Source organism: Mus musculus, chromosome 3 (assembly GCF_000001635.26).
Source record: "Mus musculus strain C57BL/6J chromosome 3, GRCm38.p6 C57BL/6J".
Lineage (NCBI taxonomy): Eukaryota > Metazoa > Chordata > Mammalia > Rodentia > Muridae > Mus > Mus musculus.
Genome location: NC_000069.6, coordinates 20,121,026 through 20,139,070, shown reverse-complemented (window position 1 = coordinate 20,139,070; position 18,045 = coordinate 20,121,026). Strand labels below are relative to the sequence as shown.

At 42.4% G+C, this 18,045-nt stretch overlaps 1 protein-coding gene across 4 annotated transcripts in view; it reads left to right on the top strand.

Annotated features, from left to right (window-relative positions):
* Positions 1-16,988, top strand: part of Gyg (glycogenin) — a 33,035-nt gene extending 16,047 nt beyond the window's left edge. For 2 of the 4 annotated variants that reach the window (XM_006535482.4, NM_001355261.1), the window contains exons 5-8: positions 928-1,054; positions 13,594-13,813; positions 15,899-15,949; positions 16,207-16,987. In XM_006535482.4, coding sequence (XP_006535545.1) covers positions 928-1,054; positions 13,594-13,813; positions 15,899-15,949; positions 16,207-16,380 — 572 coding nt within the window. In that variant the 3' untranslated portion in view covers positions 16,381-16,987. Of the gene's footprint in view, positions 1-927; positions 1,055-13,593; positions 13,814-15,898; positions 15,950-16,206 lie in introns of all 4 variants that reach the window. The other 2 variants (NM_013755.4, XM_030252640.1) reach the window with 2 other exon arrangements.
* Positions 16,989-18,045: the final 1,057 nt, after the last annotated feature.

The following is an 18,045-nucleotide window of genomic DNA, read 5'->3' as shown; positions in this document are numbered from 1 at the left end:
GAACTCTCAGAGGCTAAAATAGAAAACTCCTGGGCTGAAATAAAGATCTAGTTTGGAGATAGTTTTTCTTAAATGTCTATTTAGGACTCAGGTCAGGCGCTTAGCTTTTTAAATTGTTTCTTTGTCTCCCCTGCTTTGTTTATGTTTGTTTTTTTGAGGCAGGATCTCACTCTATAGCCTAGACTGCCCTGGAATTCACTGTGTGACCCAGGCAGGCAGACCTTAAACTCATAGCAATACTTATCTTAGCTTCTCCAGTTGGGGAATTATAGGCAAAGAGCTGAGAGTACAGGTAAAAACCATCATGCCCAGCTTATTTTCCTGTAAAGTGATTAGTATGTATTCACTTTCCAAGACAGACATGGAGTCTAGGCCCCTAATGGCACTTTACTACTTCATGGATAACCTTAGCCATAGACATGACTGAGCAGCACTTGGCCAGGGACCAGGTCAGCAGCACACCCCTGATGGTTGTCACAGTGCTGGCTAAGGTGTGCGGAGTGTGTGCTAGTTCTTCCCTGTCCAGATCTCCTGGGCTCGGATCTCCTGAAGCCCTATAACACTTGTCCACTTTGATTTTGTACCCTCACCCAAGTGTGATCGTTTTTATTGACTTTAACTTTTAGTATCTCTATCTGCTATCACATTCCAGACCCTTGTGAAGACAGTGACCATGTGTCTTATTCACATTGGTTCCATAGAACCTGGTACAATGTATGACATAGTAGCTGTTCCTTAAGTATTTATTGAACATAAATCAGAAAAAAATAGCCATTCACTCCAAGAATGTCTTAAAGAATATGACTTGAAATATATTACTTAAAACAGAATTAATATATATTTTAAGCTTTCCATATATTTCTATAAAATTCCTGAATTGCCTTAGAGGTTTATAAACCATAATTCTGTTTGTCCATCTCCTTCCAGGTGGGGACCAGGGCCTACTGAATACATATTTTAGTGGCTGGGCAACGACAGATATCACAAAACACCTGCCATTTGTGTATAACCTAAGCAGCATTTCAATATACTCCTACCTCCCGGCATTTAAAGCGTAAGTACAAACAGTTTAACTGCTGTTGGTTATGGTGAGGGTAGAGGAGTGGGCTTTCATGTCATCGTCTTTTGGAGGAAAATAATAGCTGGATGATTTTGAGAAAAGCTTGCTCTTGTAAAATCCTGGCTGCAGTTTTGAGAGGCTTGATATTATCCACTACTCCATACTTAAAGTAGCCCAGAAACATTTTGCTGCCTTCTGGAACAGATTCCTCTCTGTTTCTACGTTATACCACACTGGCTGCTGAACTTTGATCTTTACTCCTCCTCCTTGTCCTTCTCCCCTTCCTCCTTCTCCTCCTGCCCTCCTCTTCCTCCTTGTCCTCCTCCTAGTCCTCCTCCTTCTCTTCCTAGTCGTCCTCCTTCTCCTCCTAGGCCTCCTCCTAGTCCTCTTCCTCGTCTTCCTCCTCCTCCTCTTCCTCCTCTACTTCTTCCTCCTCAGTCACAATGAGGATGTTTCCAATCCCCTCCCTGGCTTTTTGTGTGGGGACTTAGAGCAGGCAGCAGCATGCTGTTGCGGTTGGGAGAGGGGGGACTTGCAACTGACTATACTCAGCTCATATCCTGAAGTTGCCGCTTACCAATTACTGATGCTGGACTAAAGTCTGAGCTGTTCTGCCTCTGTGTCTTCGTGAGGTCATTGGAGGCACTGAAACCGTAACCATGAAAGCAATTAGGAATCTGGCCTGCACTGAGCACTAAGTGAATATCTTTCACTTAGTTCCATTTGAGAAACTCTGTGTCACTTCATTGCAGTTTATCAAACTGTGAAGGCCTGAGACCTGTTCTCTAGCTTCTGAGTCATTTGTGTTCAACTGAGATGATTCTGACTTCCTGAGCCGCGGGCTAGCTGGCAGGGTGATGCTAGGACATAGACATAAGAACAAGGCCCTTTTGGGAGTTAATCTACTCTCTCCCGTCCCTGTGTGGCATGCACATCCCTGCTTTATCATCCGAAGTCCTCGCTGTGCATCCTGTACCACAGTAATGAACAAGTCTGGGGTTTTGTGGTAGAGATGTTTCCTTTACAGCAATTTTTGGGGCAGACTCTGTGACCATCCCCAGATAAGGATTTTAAGTATCTTGTGGGTCCCCCACCACCACCACCAGTCCCTCAGTGCTTTTTTTTTTTTTTTTTGGCACCTCTCTGGCATGGAGTCAATTCTTTTGCCCTTCAATAGTAAGAGAGGCAAGCTCTTACACTACTATTCTGAGTAAAACAAATAGAATAGGGTTGACATCATCAAGAACATAAATACTGTGTTTCATTCCTCAGTCCTTGGGATTATAAAATCCAATCTCTCTTGTGTGCACTTGTGGATCTGGTTTATTTTAATCCTATTGACTCATAACTAGCCTAGCCAGCTTGAACAGTGTCCTACAGATCATGACAGCTTGACCCCCTAGAGCTGAACTTGTCTATAGTAAAGCAGTTACTATAATCCAACTGGGCAAATGAGTGTAACAAGCAAGAGCCATGTGAGAGCAAAAAGAATTTAATGGCATGATAAGGATACTTCGTTCTTCGGAGCAGGTATCTGGGAATGAACATTGTGGAGTGGCACAAAGCTGATGTTGTCTATTTAGCTTCAGTTTCCGAACATGATGAACTTCGTGTTCATGATGCTTCTGTTTCCCTGTGGCTTAGTTTAATCTGCTTTCCATCTTCCGTGCCAACACCAGACACATCCCATGTCTCTGGACAGCTTGGTTTGCTTGAGCTCTACTTGTGTTTTTTAACACAGAAGAAGCAGGAAGAGCAGTCTTGGTGCTGCAGAAGAAGGACTCCTTTGCTAGAGCTGTGGTACCTATCTCCAAAGAGCCCAGCTGTTGCATGTGCTCTAAATGAAGTTCCTAAAGTTTGAGATCTAAATAACCATAATGGCCAGGGTGGTTTCTTCTTCCTAGTGCAGCACAGATGCTAGCTTTAGCAAGATCCTTGCTTTGTTGCCATTTCTGTAGAGTGTATGGTACATTGAGGAATTTTGGATCAGTTTCATTAATCACTGATCATGCAACCTATAGGCTGACACATGTATGTTACCTTACAGTAACTTGTCCTCAGTGGGCCAGCTCTTTATTCCTTTGATATGATTGCTCAAAGCCAGACTTTATTTCCTCCCACTGCTGCCTGTTTAAGAATCCTGAAACCAGATTCACGAATTCATTTTCCCTTCCCTCTGCCAGAAAATGTTTTTGTTTTCCTTCTAGAGACTTAGCCTCATAGACATTTCCCTGTATTTTCTTATACTGGGAAAAGGATGAGAAGATGTAGGTAGTTCCATTTCTTTTATGTTAATGTATCAATGTCAGAATCAGTTTTTTAGACTAAATTAGCCTGTCCTGGGCCACAGTAGTTTTCTACAGAGAGGCCTCTAAATTAAAGCCTATATCATGTTCAGAATAGCCTGTGGTCTCTAGGGCTGAGTAGCTCTGGTACTTGCACCTGTGGGTGACCATGGGATATGGTAGGTAGAAGGAGAGGCTGGACCATGGGTTAAAGCAAGGTGCTTTACTAGCAAGAATGGATATTTTGTCTTAAAAGTGCACATAACTATTTGCTAAGCTATATCTCTAAAGCCTTTAGTTGTTTCCAAATGCTATTCACAGAAGTCACTCAAAAATAGACTATTTACATACATGCACATGCACTCATGAACACACATATGCACTTCGTGTGCATCCACATTCACTTTTAAAACATGCAGTTTCAACTAAGATGTCCTCATGGAAATTAATGTGTTTTTGAGCCATGAAGTAGTAAGTCTAATGCCCTCTTAGGAGGCACATCTCCTAGGAGAGGTATTCCAGAATGGGCAAAAGGGGGTGAAAGGAGTGAGATCCCACATGCAGAACCTTGTTGAAGATTAACATCTCAGTTGGAGAGGGGCTTATGGAAGGACAGAACAAGATTAAGTGGAGGCCCAGCCCTTCTCACAGATCTTCAGCCCTTAGGCTGCATTTGTCACATACATTTCTTTCATTTGTGCTATGCATAATTTTATTAAATTCAGTTGTCCTTGTTTAAAAATTAGGGGTTGACTCCCAGCACTACAATATAAAAAATAATTTCACAGAAAACCTAGTATTCCAACTTCTGGTAGAATATGTTGAATATGACCAGTAGGTTTCTAGAGTGTGAGTGTTGCATTTCATGAGGTAGGAAGGAAGTTCTGGGAAATGGAGAGGGGAGGCTTGTGCAATGTCACTGCTAGATGCCGTGCAGCCACTGCCCTCATGGGCTCACAGCAGCTGCGCTTTCTCACTGAGACTGCACAAGGCAGGCCTGTCACGTGTCAGCCAGGGTTAGGGAAAAGGCTGAACTACTGGCTACTGATAGACTCCATAACAGGAGCCTTTGTTTTCAGGCATGTACTGCATGCTGAGGTGATCAGGATCCACTGGACAGGATAGCTCCAAATCTGTGATCACAAAGATGGCCCCAATCAAACTCAGTGGGTCACCCACAAGCATGACAAAAGCCATGAATGTAGCAATTAGTCAGGAAGGGGAGTATATAGAGGAGGGAGAGAAATTAGAGACAGTACTGGGTAAGAGCATATATACACCTTTGGAATAAGGCCAAATACATACATCTATGGAACTGCCAAAGAATCGATTTTAAACAAGTCACACATTTAGGACAGAGGTATGAATGGGACAAAACTGCCAGCAAATAAATGTTTATAGCCACTAAACAAGATGATGTAACCAATGGACTGGTTATTGGTAGAAGAATCCCCAAGACAGCCTGGGGAGAAGGGGTAATAGACCCAGAACAGAAATGTACAAGGAGACCCAGCAAGATGGTAGCATTGTGGAAAGCCACTCAATGAAAATGTTTCCAGGAGAAAGGAACACTTTATCTGTGTGGAGTGCTATTGCAGAAGAAAGATCAACTTAGAATGGTACAGAATGTAGACTGTAGAGGACACTGGTGACTTCAGCAAGTATACATGTGGTAGAGTGGTGGAGGAGAAACCCTGGCTGAATCGGGCCTAAGAGAATGAGGTTGTAAATGTACATTGCTTTCCTAGATGCCTGCTTATCAAAGGAACTGGAAGTGGGTGGCAGCTGACTGGGAAAAGAAAGCAGATGCTACATGTTTCTAGCAATAGGAATGGATTTGGAAGGATGCCATTAATAAAGCAGAGAACTGAGAGGAGAGCTGAGAGTGATGTCTTTGATAGGATGAGAAGGAAGAGATCCAGTATACACATGGAGAGGTTGTGCTCAGAGAACATCCTCAGAAACATGGGGGAAATGGGTGTGTAGTACAGGTATGGATACTGGCACATGGGTGCAATCTCCAGTTTGATGAGTGAGCAGTCAGCTGGTAGAGGCAGAGAAAGGCATGCTACACCAGGAGAGTCTTCCTCTTGACGTTCAGAGACGTTGTGGCAAAATGCTGTCCTGACTGCATTTTCTGAGGATGGGACAGGAATGGCTCTGTGTTTCACAGCCCTACTTCACTTGGTACACAACTCTCTCTGCAGGATTGACCATATCTCACAGGCATTTGAGTTTGTGACTTTTAAAAAAATATTTGTACTAGGTTGGGTTGGCCTTGAACTCACTATGTAACTCATGCTGTCCTCAAACTTAAAACAATGCTCTTACCTCACTCAGCTCCTCACTCCCAAGTGCTAAGAGTTTAGGCATGAGCTAGCACGCCAGGCTCCTGACAGACTGTGGATGGATGGGTGAGAGAGGTATTCATCACTAGCGGGGACGAGCTGTTGTGACACTGTCTCAACATGTGTGAATCTGAACAGGTATATGAGTGAGTGGTGATGAGACAGAGAGCATACTCCATACTGGGGTGGGCAAGAGGATACCCAGTGCCTTGGACACATTTCCAGAGGAGTACCATGCAAGTACTTCTTTCTCTTTCTTAGTGTCTCATAGAACATTGCATATAAAAGTTGACTGATTAAATTGCTTCTGTGTGTGTTGTCCTGGATTAGTTCCTTTCTGTTCTCACTATGCCTGCAGCCTCCTCTGTGTCACTAACCACTGAGCAGCCATACGATGTCCATCTGATCTTGTGGTAACATCAGGTCACAAGGACTATTTCAACAGCTAACATAAGCAGTGTTGTTGCTGGCTTCAGTTCAAACTATGTCTTGTGATCTGGATGATGACTCCTTAGAGATTCTATCAAGTTAAAATTAGAATACTTATTTTAAGAAATATATGCAAGCTGATACAAATCCCCTTAGTGGGTCAGAATAAATGGCTCTTGATAATTTAGAAACAATTGAACCAAACTTCTTTTTTAAGTTTCTGGCTGGTGATTTTGTGGATAAACCCTGGGTAGGTCAGGAAAACACCTCATTATTCCTGTCATAAGCTGGAGTTGATTGAGTATTATGCCCTCTTCCTAGCCACTGTGGTGGGTTTTTTTTATTTGTTTGTTTGTTTGTGGGGTGGTTTTTTTTTTTGTTTTTTTTTTTTTTTGTTTTTTTTTTTTGTTTTTTTTTTTGTTTTTTTTTTTTTGCTTTCTGTTAGGTGATATACCTTCTATCTACTTGCAGCCTTAACTGGGGGAAATGTAAACTGTCCATCTACACTAGTATTGAGGCTGAGATTATTTGTTCATTTATCTGTTTGTATATTTGCAATGATAAGGCTTGAGCCCAGAATTACATGCATGCCGGGTACCCTACTGAATGAAATTTCCATACCCCTAAAAGTCTTAAAAGACTTAAAGCATTTTTCTTTTATTTAGGACCTTACTCTTAATTCATTTTCATATCATTCTTTTTTATTTTACAAATGAGCAAAAGGTGGAATTCTTTTTGCATTTTTAAAAACTCTTTTATTGATCCTTTGTGAATTTCACATGATATACTCCAATCCCACTCATCTCCCTATCCCCTTGTATCTGCCCTCCTCCTTTACAACCTCTTTCTCCCCCCAAAATAAAAAATACACAAACTAAAAAACAAAACCACAAAAAAGAAAAAAAAAAAAAAAGCATAAAAAAAAAAACTTGTCATAGAAGCTGTAGTGTGTCATGGTGTGTCTCAGTGTCTTTGTTAGGGTTTTGCTGTTGTGAACAGACACCATGACCAAGGCAAGTCTTATAAAGGACAACATTTAATTGGGGCTTGCTTACAGGTTCAGAGGTTCAGTCCATTATCATTAAGGTTGGAATATTGCAGCATTCAGGCAGGCATAGTGCAGGAGGAGCTGAGAGTTCTACATCTTCATCTGAAGGTTGCTAAGAGATTACTGGCTTCCAGGCAGCTAGGTTGAGGGCATTTAAGCCCATCCTTACAGTGACACACATACTCCAACAAGGCCACACCTCTTAATAGTGCTGTTCCCTGGGCTGAGCATATGTAAACCATCACACACAGTTTATCCCTCTGTCCACACATCTTCACTTGCAAATGTTCATTGCAATGAGTCATTGGTATGGCTCAAGATCTCTGGCTTCTGTAACATCATTAATGGTGGATCCTCTCTGAGACTCCTCCCAGTTATCCTGTTGTCGCTCATAGAGATCTTGCCGTTTTGGGTCAGCAGAACTGGCCCTTTCATGAACTCAAACAGTTCATAGATAATGTAGATTTGGGGGTGGGCCAACTCAAAACCCTGCTTCTGGGCCTGGCTAATAGCTGAGCTGGTCAGCCTGACAGCTGTCCTGCATCCACACCACCAGGGCACCAGGGCAAGCTCTCCAGCCCTGTTCAGCTAGGCTACCCAATGCTGTGGCAGGAGGCAGGGTCAGCTCTCCTGCTCTCGTGCCCTCGGGCCAGCTTGCATGTACCCACACCTCCAAAGCCAGCCCCGCTGTGCTGCCCAGTCCATGCACTGGGCTCACTCTCCCAAGTGCTACAGCCAGTGAGGGGCTGGACCAGATCTCCCACTCTCACATACTCAGGGCCAGCTCACCCAACTACTGCAGGTGGTGAGGGATGGGCATCACCCCTGTGCCCATTCTGCCTGATGGCAGACAGTGGCAAGGCCAGATCTCCCACACTCACAACCTCAGCCTGCTCCCCTAAATGCTACTGCTGTTGACAGGAGGTGGAGCCAGCTCTCCAGAGTGCTATAGCAGTGAGGGGTGACATCAGTTCTGCATAGCCTTTGGATATCGACATGGTCCCAGGAGGCTGTCCAGACCAGGGATTTCCCCATGGTCTCTAGTGGTAATATAAGCCACAGGCATCAACACCAACTTGCTGTAGCATGGCCACAGACCCAGGCATGGCCCTCAGTGCCAACGTGGTCTGGAACTTCCCCCATGGTCTCAGGTAGCAGGGCTGCCTAGTCCTCCCCACCCTCTCATCTCCAGTTCTGTCTCTATTCATAATGCTCAGTGTTCTGCTTCTCTTTCTCTCTGTCTGTCCACCACATACTTACACACTGTAGTGGCTTCCACTCCAGGCTTGCCACATGTCTGGCCGGCCTCTGGGTGACCTCATCTGCTCCGCTGCGTGGCATAGCAGCAAGCAGGACTCTAAGTGTCTAAGCCTGCCCATGTGACATGGCAGTGAGTGGGTCTCTGGATGTCTTCCTCCTGCTGGGCTGAATTTTGCTGCACTGCAATGGTGGCATACAGGCCTCTGTGTGTCTACAGCCTACCTGTGCCATGCAGTAGAGGGCAGGTCTCTCTGGGTGTATCTCCCCACCAGCACTGCATGGCATGGCTGGAAAAATATTCTTTAAGTCATTCCCTCATGCCCATAATGTAGATGTAAAAAGTCTGAAACTTGAAATCAGATAAATTGAAACCTTGGACACAAAAACTAGCCAAGTGTTTGAGACCTTCTGCTCATCGTTTTTGTATATAAGACTATTGGCTAAATCCTTTAGCCTCCTTGGCTGTTCTGCTAAGCAGCTAGTATACTGTGATAGAAGCGAAGGCACTCCTTAACTTTTGTGACCAGTGTGGGACCCAGATAGTACTTCTCATACTGCAATAGCTCTACACGATTTCAGAGATTGTTCTCTGCTGTAACTACTTTACATAAAACTGGCAAGTTAGTCTTCATTGCTATTCCTGAGTGCAGTCTGTTTCCCATTTAGCACTGCCTTATCACTCCCTTTGCCTCAGTCACCCAGGAGCTCTTGGGCTGGCCCAGACCAACCACCTGTTTAGTGACCAGTGCAGGTGCCAGCTCTTGCATGTTTTCTTTCTCTTGCTCTCTACCACTATCCATTTCTATAACCATTGTATATGTGGCAGTTTAACTACTAAAGTTTGGAGAAGTCCTCAGTCCTTGCTGCCCAGAAACGAGTGCCGTAGCCTCAGCCAAAACCACCAGCGACTGCTGCCTGGTTCCTGCACAGCCAGCCTTGCATCATTCTTCTCTCTTCCCTGCTTCCTCCCAGTCTTCAGGATCTGCTGCTTGTCTTCTCTTACGTAGTCTGCTCCAATCAGCGTTTTAGAAAGCTACACAAATCCTATGTTTTGTTACAGAAATCTGGTCATTGTGCCATGTAATAATTTCTATGATCCTGCTAATCTTTATCTAAGAAATTCTTTACCTTAGGTCAAAAAGAGCAATTCCACCCACATCTCAGACATCTTATACACTGGTTCTCAACCTGTGGGTCAACTCCTTGGGGAGTTGAACAACCCTTTCACAGTAGTCACATGTCAAATTTTCATTATGAAACATAGCAGTAGCAAACTTAGGTTGAGGGACACCACACGTGACAAACAGCATCTACCTTAAACAAAGCTTATTAAGTAATTTAGGACTGCTTTGTCTATAAAAAAACTAACCACTCGATTTAGGTTTTTTTTCCTCTCTCTCTCTATTAGGATAGAATAAGTAAAGATATTTCATAGGAAGAGGATCATTTCTTTATTACAAAAGGTAATAGTGATCTAGCTAATGAGTATTGGAAACTGGCATTCATGAATGTAGATCCCAAGGCCTGGACCACAGTGAAATGTAGGCCTGTGGGTATCTCCAAATGCCATTGCTGTGGACATTCAAGAGGAGGACCCTGGGCCCCAGCATAAATCCAGGGAGGTTGTGGGGAGGATCTGAAGATGAGCTGTGCAGATGGGTTGGCTCGTTTTGTCCTCCTCCTCCATGCAGCTTGAAGCCCCAGTGTGCAGACTGAAGTCCCAGGTACAGGAGAGCATTAGATGATCAGTGCTCTGCACAGTCTATGCATTGCTCGCTGTGGACCTGAGATACACCATCCTCTTCTTGTTCCGATTTTCCTTTTTCTCCCCAGACTTTGTATAAACTTTATCCTTCTAAGAACAGTGCTCAGACTCTTGGTACTATGGAATTTTCCTGTTGGTTACTTCTACTGCAGAATCCTCAACTATACTATGTATTCCCTTTTCTGCTTAGATTGGATGCCCATAGGTGGAGATTAATAGATGCCACTCATCAAACAATGCCCAATACTCCCAAGCGTGTGTTTACAGAATAACTTATACTGGCCTGGCTTAATCACAGCCTGTTCATTCACTAGCCCTGTGATTTAGCCTTTGACATACTCTTTAACTTTTAGCCTTGCCTGCCCTCCGACTCACACAGTAGTTTTAGAGACGAAATGAGGTACACAATGAAAATGCTAAACATAGCGTAGGGTTTGTACTTCAAAGTATGTCAACTGACTCCCGGTAGCTCACATCTGTGAACTGTCAGGACCCATAGGAAATGATAGCTACTCCCTAATATTTCCATGTATTTTAATTATCCTTGCCATCATGCTATGACAGTATAGCATTTATACAAGATACAGGCAAATAGAAATATAAAGATCAGTATATCAGTATGTAGGTTGAGGTTTAGCGGTTGGCTAATACTGGAGGAAAAAATAAGTGCTGTGGCTTCAAGTGGGGCATTTGCATCAGGACCGGTGATTGTCTGAGACCTGTGCTTTCCTATGTGTGCCTTCTTGCATAATTTGTACTGCTAGGATGAGGCTGTGCCTGCTGCCACCACCTCTGCAGCACACAAACACACACACACACAGATCTCTGAGACAGAATCCCTCACCATCACTGGAACACGTGAAGATGCCTACTTGAATCCTGACTACCTTTCCCAGGCACCGCTCCATCCTTACTTTCTACTTGAAGCCTGTTTTGAAAACCCACCTTGGAATTTCCATAATCCATAATATCATAGCTCTAGTGGCCCTGACTTGCTTCCTTTCACTGACTATTTGTATGTGACCCTTCTTCCTTCCTGGACAAGGCTTCTTGTGGATACACAGCTAACATAGTGCCTGGGATATAATAGGTACCTCTTTGGGACATTAGGGTTTCTGTCTGCTTAAGTGCAGAGAGTGGGGAGGGTGGATGGAATGGAGAGACTGGGCAGGGAAGACAAAGACTTTGTGTATAAAATAGAGAGCTTGGGATACAATCCACCCATTTTCAAAAAGAACAAAAGAACTCGAGGAAGACTAAACAAACCTTGAAGAGGAGCTTTCTTTCCCAGCTTTAGTTTTCTTCCAAGATCACAGGTTAAGCTCTGGCCTCAGGCAAACCTGTATGTTTAACTTAACAGCCATATGACCTTGAACAACAGTCTCTTTAGCTTCAATTAGTATGTTAATCGAAGCCTACACAATAGGATTATTACTCCCAACCATGTCCTTACAAAATCCACAGGCTCACACCTGCCATCTGACTGTTGGCATTTGGTACAGATACTCAGATGTCATCCATATAAGCTTGAAGTTGCAGTGTACTGTCTCAAACTTCTGCCCTCCAACAACTGACTTGTAGTGCCTTCCTTCCCTCTGAAGTCTCCAGCACCCAGGGTTCCCTTTCCCCTTGTGGCGGTTCTTGTACTTGCACTTATTTTATTTTAACTTTGAGACAGATTCTCACTGAGTAATTTGGCCTGCACTTGAACTCACTGTGTAGCATAAGTAAACCTTGAATTGTAAATCCTTCTTCCTTGTTCTCTCAAGTAGCCAGGACCACATGCCTGTACAAATAGGCCCAGCTGGTTGCTGGTTGCTGAAATTCATTACCATCATTTTTGTGCTTATCCTATGTGACATCTTAGTTATTTTTTTTTAATTAGATTTACTCATCTTGTTTTGTCTCTTGACTAATTGTATGTATGCGTATCACATGCATGCTTGCTGTCAAACGAGGTCAGAAGAGGACATCAGATCTCTTGGAACTGATGGTTTGTGAGCCACCATGTGGGTGCTGGAAACTGAACCCAGACCCTCTGCAAAAGCAACAAGTGCTCTTAACCACTGAGCCATCTCTCCAGCCCCTATTGTTTGTTTTTAAATTCACAGGGTTTCTTCAAGCTGATTAAAGGACCAGGCTTAGCACCTATGCATTTAAAGTATCATTTGCTGTGAAACTGGGTGTGTATTACAAAAAATTACCTGTCAAATAAAAGTGCAGTGTAAGGCTGGAGAGTTGGCTCAGCTGGTAAAGCCTGTACCTGGCACCTGGAACCCCAGTTCTGGGATACAGCCCAGCTGTCTCAAAAATGAAATAGAAAGCAATTAAGAAAGGTACTGACCGTTCCCCTCTGGTCTCTGCACATACAGGCACACATGTGCACACACCCACATCACTTCACACATATATCCTATACAAGCTAAAGTGGGCTTTAATTCTTCATGTCTGTGTATATGGGGGAGGGGAGATGTGTACAAGTGAATGCAGTGTCCTCAGAAGCCAGAAGAGGTCATTAGACCCCATTGAACCATGTGTGAAGTGGGTTGCCCAGTGTGGGTCCTGAGAACTGAACTCAGGTCCTCTCCAAGAGCAGCACATGCTTTTAACATAACATAACCTCCCTCTTCCACCACAAACTGCAGGGTTTTTAAATACTTGCCACTGAAGAAATATCACAACATAGTAGGATGACTATAGATAACAATATTCTATATATTTCAAAATGCCAGAAGGATTTTCAAAGTTTTCACCAGAAGGCAACGATATAGTCTTCAGGAAATGTTTGAGTACATTGATCGAATTATGCAGTGTATATGTTTATCAAAACATTACATTCCTGATAAGCAAGTATTTATTACTTAATATATTCGCAGGCCAAAAGAGACAGTTTTAATCTATTCCTAGCTGGAACTGGAACCAGGCCACAGATTTGCGAGAGAAATCCTATGTAACTGGCAGGCTATAGACAGCATGGTTCTGCTGGCAGGAGTATTAACTTCTCAGAAAGAGTAAGCGTAAGCAAGTTGACAAGGCCATCAAGTCGGATGAGCGTGTTTAGTAGGAGGTAGGAAGTCCATGCTCTCTGTGGAGAAAGGGAGGGTGCACATTTACTGCTCAGTAGCCTCATCTAACAGGGTGTGGACTGCTCCTAGTTTGACTAGAAGCACTGTACTAGCTGTGGCATTGTAATGTCTGCCCCTGCACAAATCTCTCTTTAGAACGGGTGCCTAAGGGGTTAGCTCCTGGAGGCAGAGCATGAGCATTTTGTAAGTGTCTCTGGTTTTTGGTGTAGTTTCCTTTCCAACTGCTACCACAGGGTAGAAGGTGGGTAACGGCAGCTTTGCAGGAGAAGGTGCGCACAAACTACTCACCCTCTCTACCTGTTCACTGGGCAGGTTTGGTAAAAATGCCAAAGTTGTGCACTTCCTGGGACGAACCAAGCCATGGAATTACACTTATAACCCCCAAACAAAAAGTGTCAACTGTGACTCCCAGGACCCAACCGTGAGTCACCCAGAGTTTCTGAACCTGTGGTGGGACACCTTCACCACCAACGTCTTACCCCTGCTCCAACACCATGGCCTTGTCAAAGATGCCAGCTCCTATCTAATGATGGTAAGTTCTGTTTGCTTTACTCTTACTTCAGGAAATTTAGTGCTGTACTTTTTAAACTTGATTTAGAATTCAGTAATTCTTAGTAGTATTTTAAATAGAGGAGGACTGTATGGGAAAAACTATAATCATCTTAGAGCTGGGAAGAGATAATACCACAGAAACAAGGACATTGTGTAGCAAATTTCATTAAACCTGAAAATAGATTGTTTTGGAATTCTATAAACTCATACACTGAAACTATAGAATTCTTGGCTGGATAGTCATAAAAATGATGCTTATGTGATTCTTAATATTGTAAATCTACATGAAGAGTGTGTAGGCTAGCATTTAGCCTCGTAGAGAAATGCTTCCATAGATTGGGCAAGCTCTTCATTCCATCTCCAGTAATGGCTGGGAGAGGTGAAGAGAATGCCATATTTAAGGTTTAGAAACCTCAAGCCTTTAAATATATGTTGTATTTTCAATATGCTTAGAAAAATGAACTTTCTGTTAAAAAAATCACAACAGGAATACATAATACACAATAAATACTGTAGGAACATTCTCATTTCCTATTTTATTCTCCTAAGATCTTGAAAGGATCCCTTTGTGGGAGGGAGACGACACTGTAAATTTTATAAAAACAACGTTCATTAGCATCTTTTCTGATTATAAAGGTACTTTTCTGAGGTTTGTTCTTCATGCTGAATTGGAAGATGAAGAAGAATGTTATTTTACATACTAAGATACACACAGCAAAATTAATGAGTAAATGGTGAGGTAGTGCTCAGTACAGGTGTAAGAAAGGGATAAATACCATATTCTTCTTAATCAGTACTGTGTGCATCATATACCTATTGGTACAGTTGGTAGCAACTATATGTGGTAGTGCCTACCAACATAGTGAGTCCTTAACTGTCTAGAACAACTAGTCCACTCAACTAAGTAGTTGTTGTTGTTAATATCCCTTTTTTATAGAGGAATTATAAGGCTTAGAAGTCATAGAATTTTGCTCACATAAAAGATTACAGTAACAACTAGGACTCAAACCTATGGTCTGAAAGACTATAATCTTTATGAAAATTTGATCTCTAGAGCCTATAATTAAGTATAGCATTTTATGGTTGAAGGGAGAATTTTATAATTAGATGCTCATTTATTTTGTTAGCTCCATACCAGGCTTGATTGACCTCAGGTGCCTCTCTCTTAGGGGCATTCACTAGAGTAAACTCTAGTTACTATACTGTGATGACCCTGTCTTTATCACCTATGTTACAAGTAGAAGGCAAAGGCAGGGTTGATCTGATACGCATACTTCATTGCTTTGCCTGAACTCTGATCTTGTTCTGTGCCTAAACTACTTGGAGCTTCAGGACATGGATTAATAGTTGTTCACATGATAGTTAAAAACCCTGTACCAAAACTCCTTGGAGCTTCAGTACTCTTAAATGTTATTTCTACAGTTACACATCAGTAAAAACCCTTTACCTAAACTCTTGGGAGATTCAATATCCTTAAAATTATAATATTTATATCAGTAAACCAAGTACAAAAAATGTTCCACCATTTTTTTCTTTAAAAATCATTACTTGTTTTTATTCATTTTTCTTCCTCTAGTAAGATTTTTTCACCACCAAACTCAGCTGAGTTTCTGACAGCACAGTGTGTCATTTATGATACACTTAGTTGATTGTCTAGCCAAATGAAATGAAAATCTAGTTTATTGTGGAGTAGATTTGCTGCATGTACCATTCTTTCCACCACACAAAAGCTGAGGATTATAAACCAAGAAAAGGTGAAGATGGGAAGCAGTTGTCTAAAAACAAGCAGATTATCAGAAGCGACAAGAATAGATGCTACTTGCAAACCAAATGAAAGCTTGGACAGAAAAATTTGGTACCGCCTCAAACCACTTAGCTTTCTTTCATGTAACAATGATTGAGTGCGCACTGTCGCTCTCTGGGTAAGTTTTCTATGAAGCGCAGTATCTAGGAATCGTTTTGTTTAAGTTCTCAACCTTTCCAAGCCCACATGGATCAAGAATTTATCGTGAAATTTGTGTTCCCTTGTCCGTCCATCTTACACTTTCTACTGAACTGTTTGCAGCTTTCAGACTTGGTCTATACACTGGCTTTCTCTTGTGGCTTCTGTAGAAAGGTATGCAGAACTTAAGCATTAACCCTAATTATCTTGTTCTCCCAATGTTTTCACTGAGTCAAGAAGTCTTCATTTTTTAGAGGAAAAAAAAATCATATTGCCCTTGTATTCTTGTCTTTTGTTTGTTTGTTTCGTGTAATGCTTTTCAGTTTTTTTGCATGATGATTCATTTTGGCTTTTCTCACATACTGTTGGTTGCATTCTTTAAGTTCATCAGGACTTCAGCTCTTAAGGTGCCTCTGATGACTCTCTTCTAGGAACATGTCTCAGGAGCCTTGTCAGACCTGTCCTTTGGGGAGGCCCCAGCTGCACCACAACCTTCTATGTCCTCAGAAGAAAGGAAGGAACGGTGGGAACAGGGCCAGGCCGATTACATGGGAGCAGATTCTTTTGATAACATCAAGAGAAAACTTGACACTTACCTGCAATAGAAGCACTGCCATTTTCCTGTGGACACACCCATGTCTTAGGCACGTTTCCATACATAGTATGTGAAGTCTGTTACAGTTGTTAGAGGCTTTCACTAAACCTCATCAGATGAGGGGTTTGGGCAGGACAACAGGTGAGAACTGGGCAAATGTTATTAGGTCGTAATTCCATCATGTGGACAAGTGTTCTGTTTAACCCTAGACTTTTTTTTTTTAATTCTCAATTCTTAAATTGCCAATGTGTGATAAAAGAAAGCCAACATTAAGCTACTAAGATGGCTCTCTCAAGTGGTGCATAACTTGACTCTCCATCTTCAAAACAAGGTGTGACATTTTCCAATCTTCACTTGTTGCATCCTTCACAAGACCTGCAATGTAGAACTGCTCAAAGCCTGTCAGAGAAGTAGCCTTCCAGACTAAAGTGGCCTTTATTAACACTGCGGAGTGATTCCTAAGCCTACCAGCTAGTGTTAGTTCACCAGTTTTCTATGCACCGTGAAGGCAGCATGCAGACTTGTTCTTTCTCAGTTGTCTACTTGAAAATTGCAGTGTGCTCTCTGATGGTAGCTGTGGTAGCACTGTGTATAACAAATAAACACTTATTGACATATCTTGGTTGTTTAAGTACTTCTCTACCTCACCTTTGGGGGACAGGGGAAATCATTCGGTAATGTTTCAAAATTTGTGCAATTAGTTTCAGAAATACAAACCTTCACACTGTTATACGCTTTAAAAATTATTTGAATTTTAAATCTATTCTCTAGCGATTGTGACAGATCTGATCAGTGGAGGGAAGTGAGAGGAAAGGTACTTAGTCTAGCATACATTGCATCACTGATGAGGAGGGAAGTGAGAGGAAAGGTACTTAGTCTAGCATACATTGCATCACTGATGAGGAGGGAAGTGAGAGGAAAGGTACTTAGTCTAGCATACATTGCGTCACTGATGAGGAGGGAAGTGAGAGGAAAGGTACTTAGTCTAGCATACATTACGTCACTGATGAGTAGTCAGATGTATGCTTCAAACCTTAAAGTTACCAGGCCATGGCAGTAAGCAAGCTCAGCAATCTCTCACATCTATCAGACTCAGTCCTGAACTGGTGATTTCTAGCGTTTTAGACAAAACGATACAAGTATTTTTGTTAAACTTTTGGATACCTGAATCTACATTCCTTCAGTCACCCTAGGGGAATGACCCGTAGTATCAGGAGTGTAGGCAGCAATGGGAGGCAAGCTGTGAAGGCTGGGGCCTAAAACAGTATTATATAACCAAAACAAGGAATCACAAATGATTCTGCTGAAGAAAACAGAATATGAATGAGGAGAACAAGATTTAATGGACAGAATCTGCAAGGGCTTTTATGCCCTACCTCTTATAGTCCCTACCTACTTTTCTGTAATATCTTATGGATACTTGGGCCATTCTTATTTGGTATGGCTGAATGAATACACAAGGGTTTGCATACCTAAAGACAAAAATGACTAGGAAGCAACTCAGAGGCAGACTATAAAAACTTAGTGATAAAGTATCTCTGAGGCAGTTGGACCAGTAATCATGAGCTGCTAGGATCTTCAATGTAAGAAACATTTACCAAAAGGACGGAGGTGCCTTTGCCACTGGTCAGATGATGTAAGGGAATTACAGACGACTTCCAGTTAACTTGGCTAA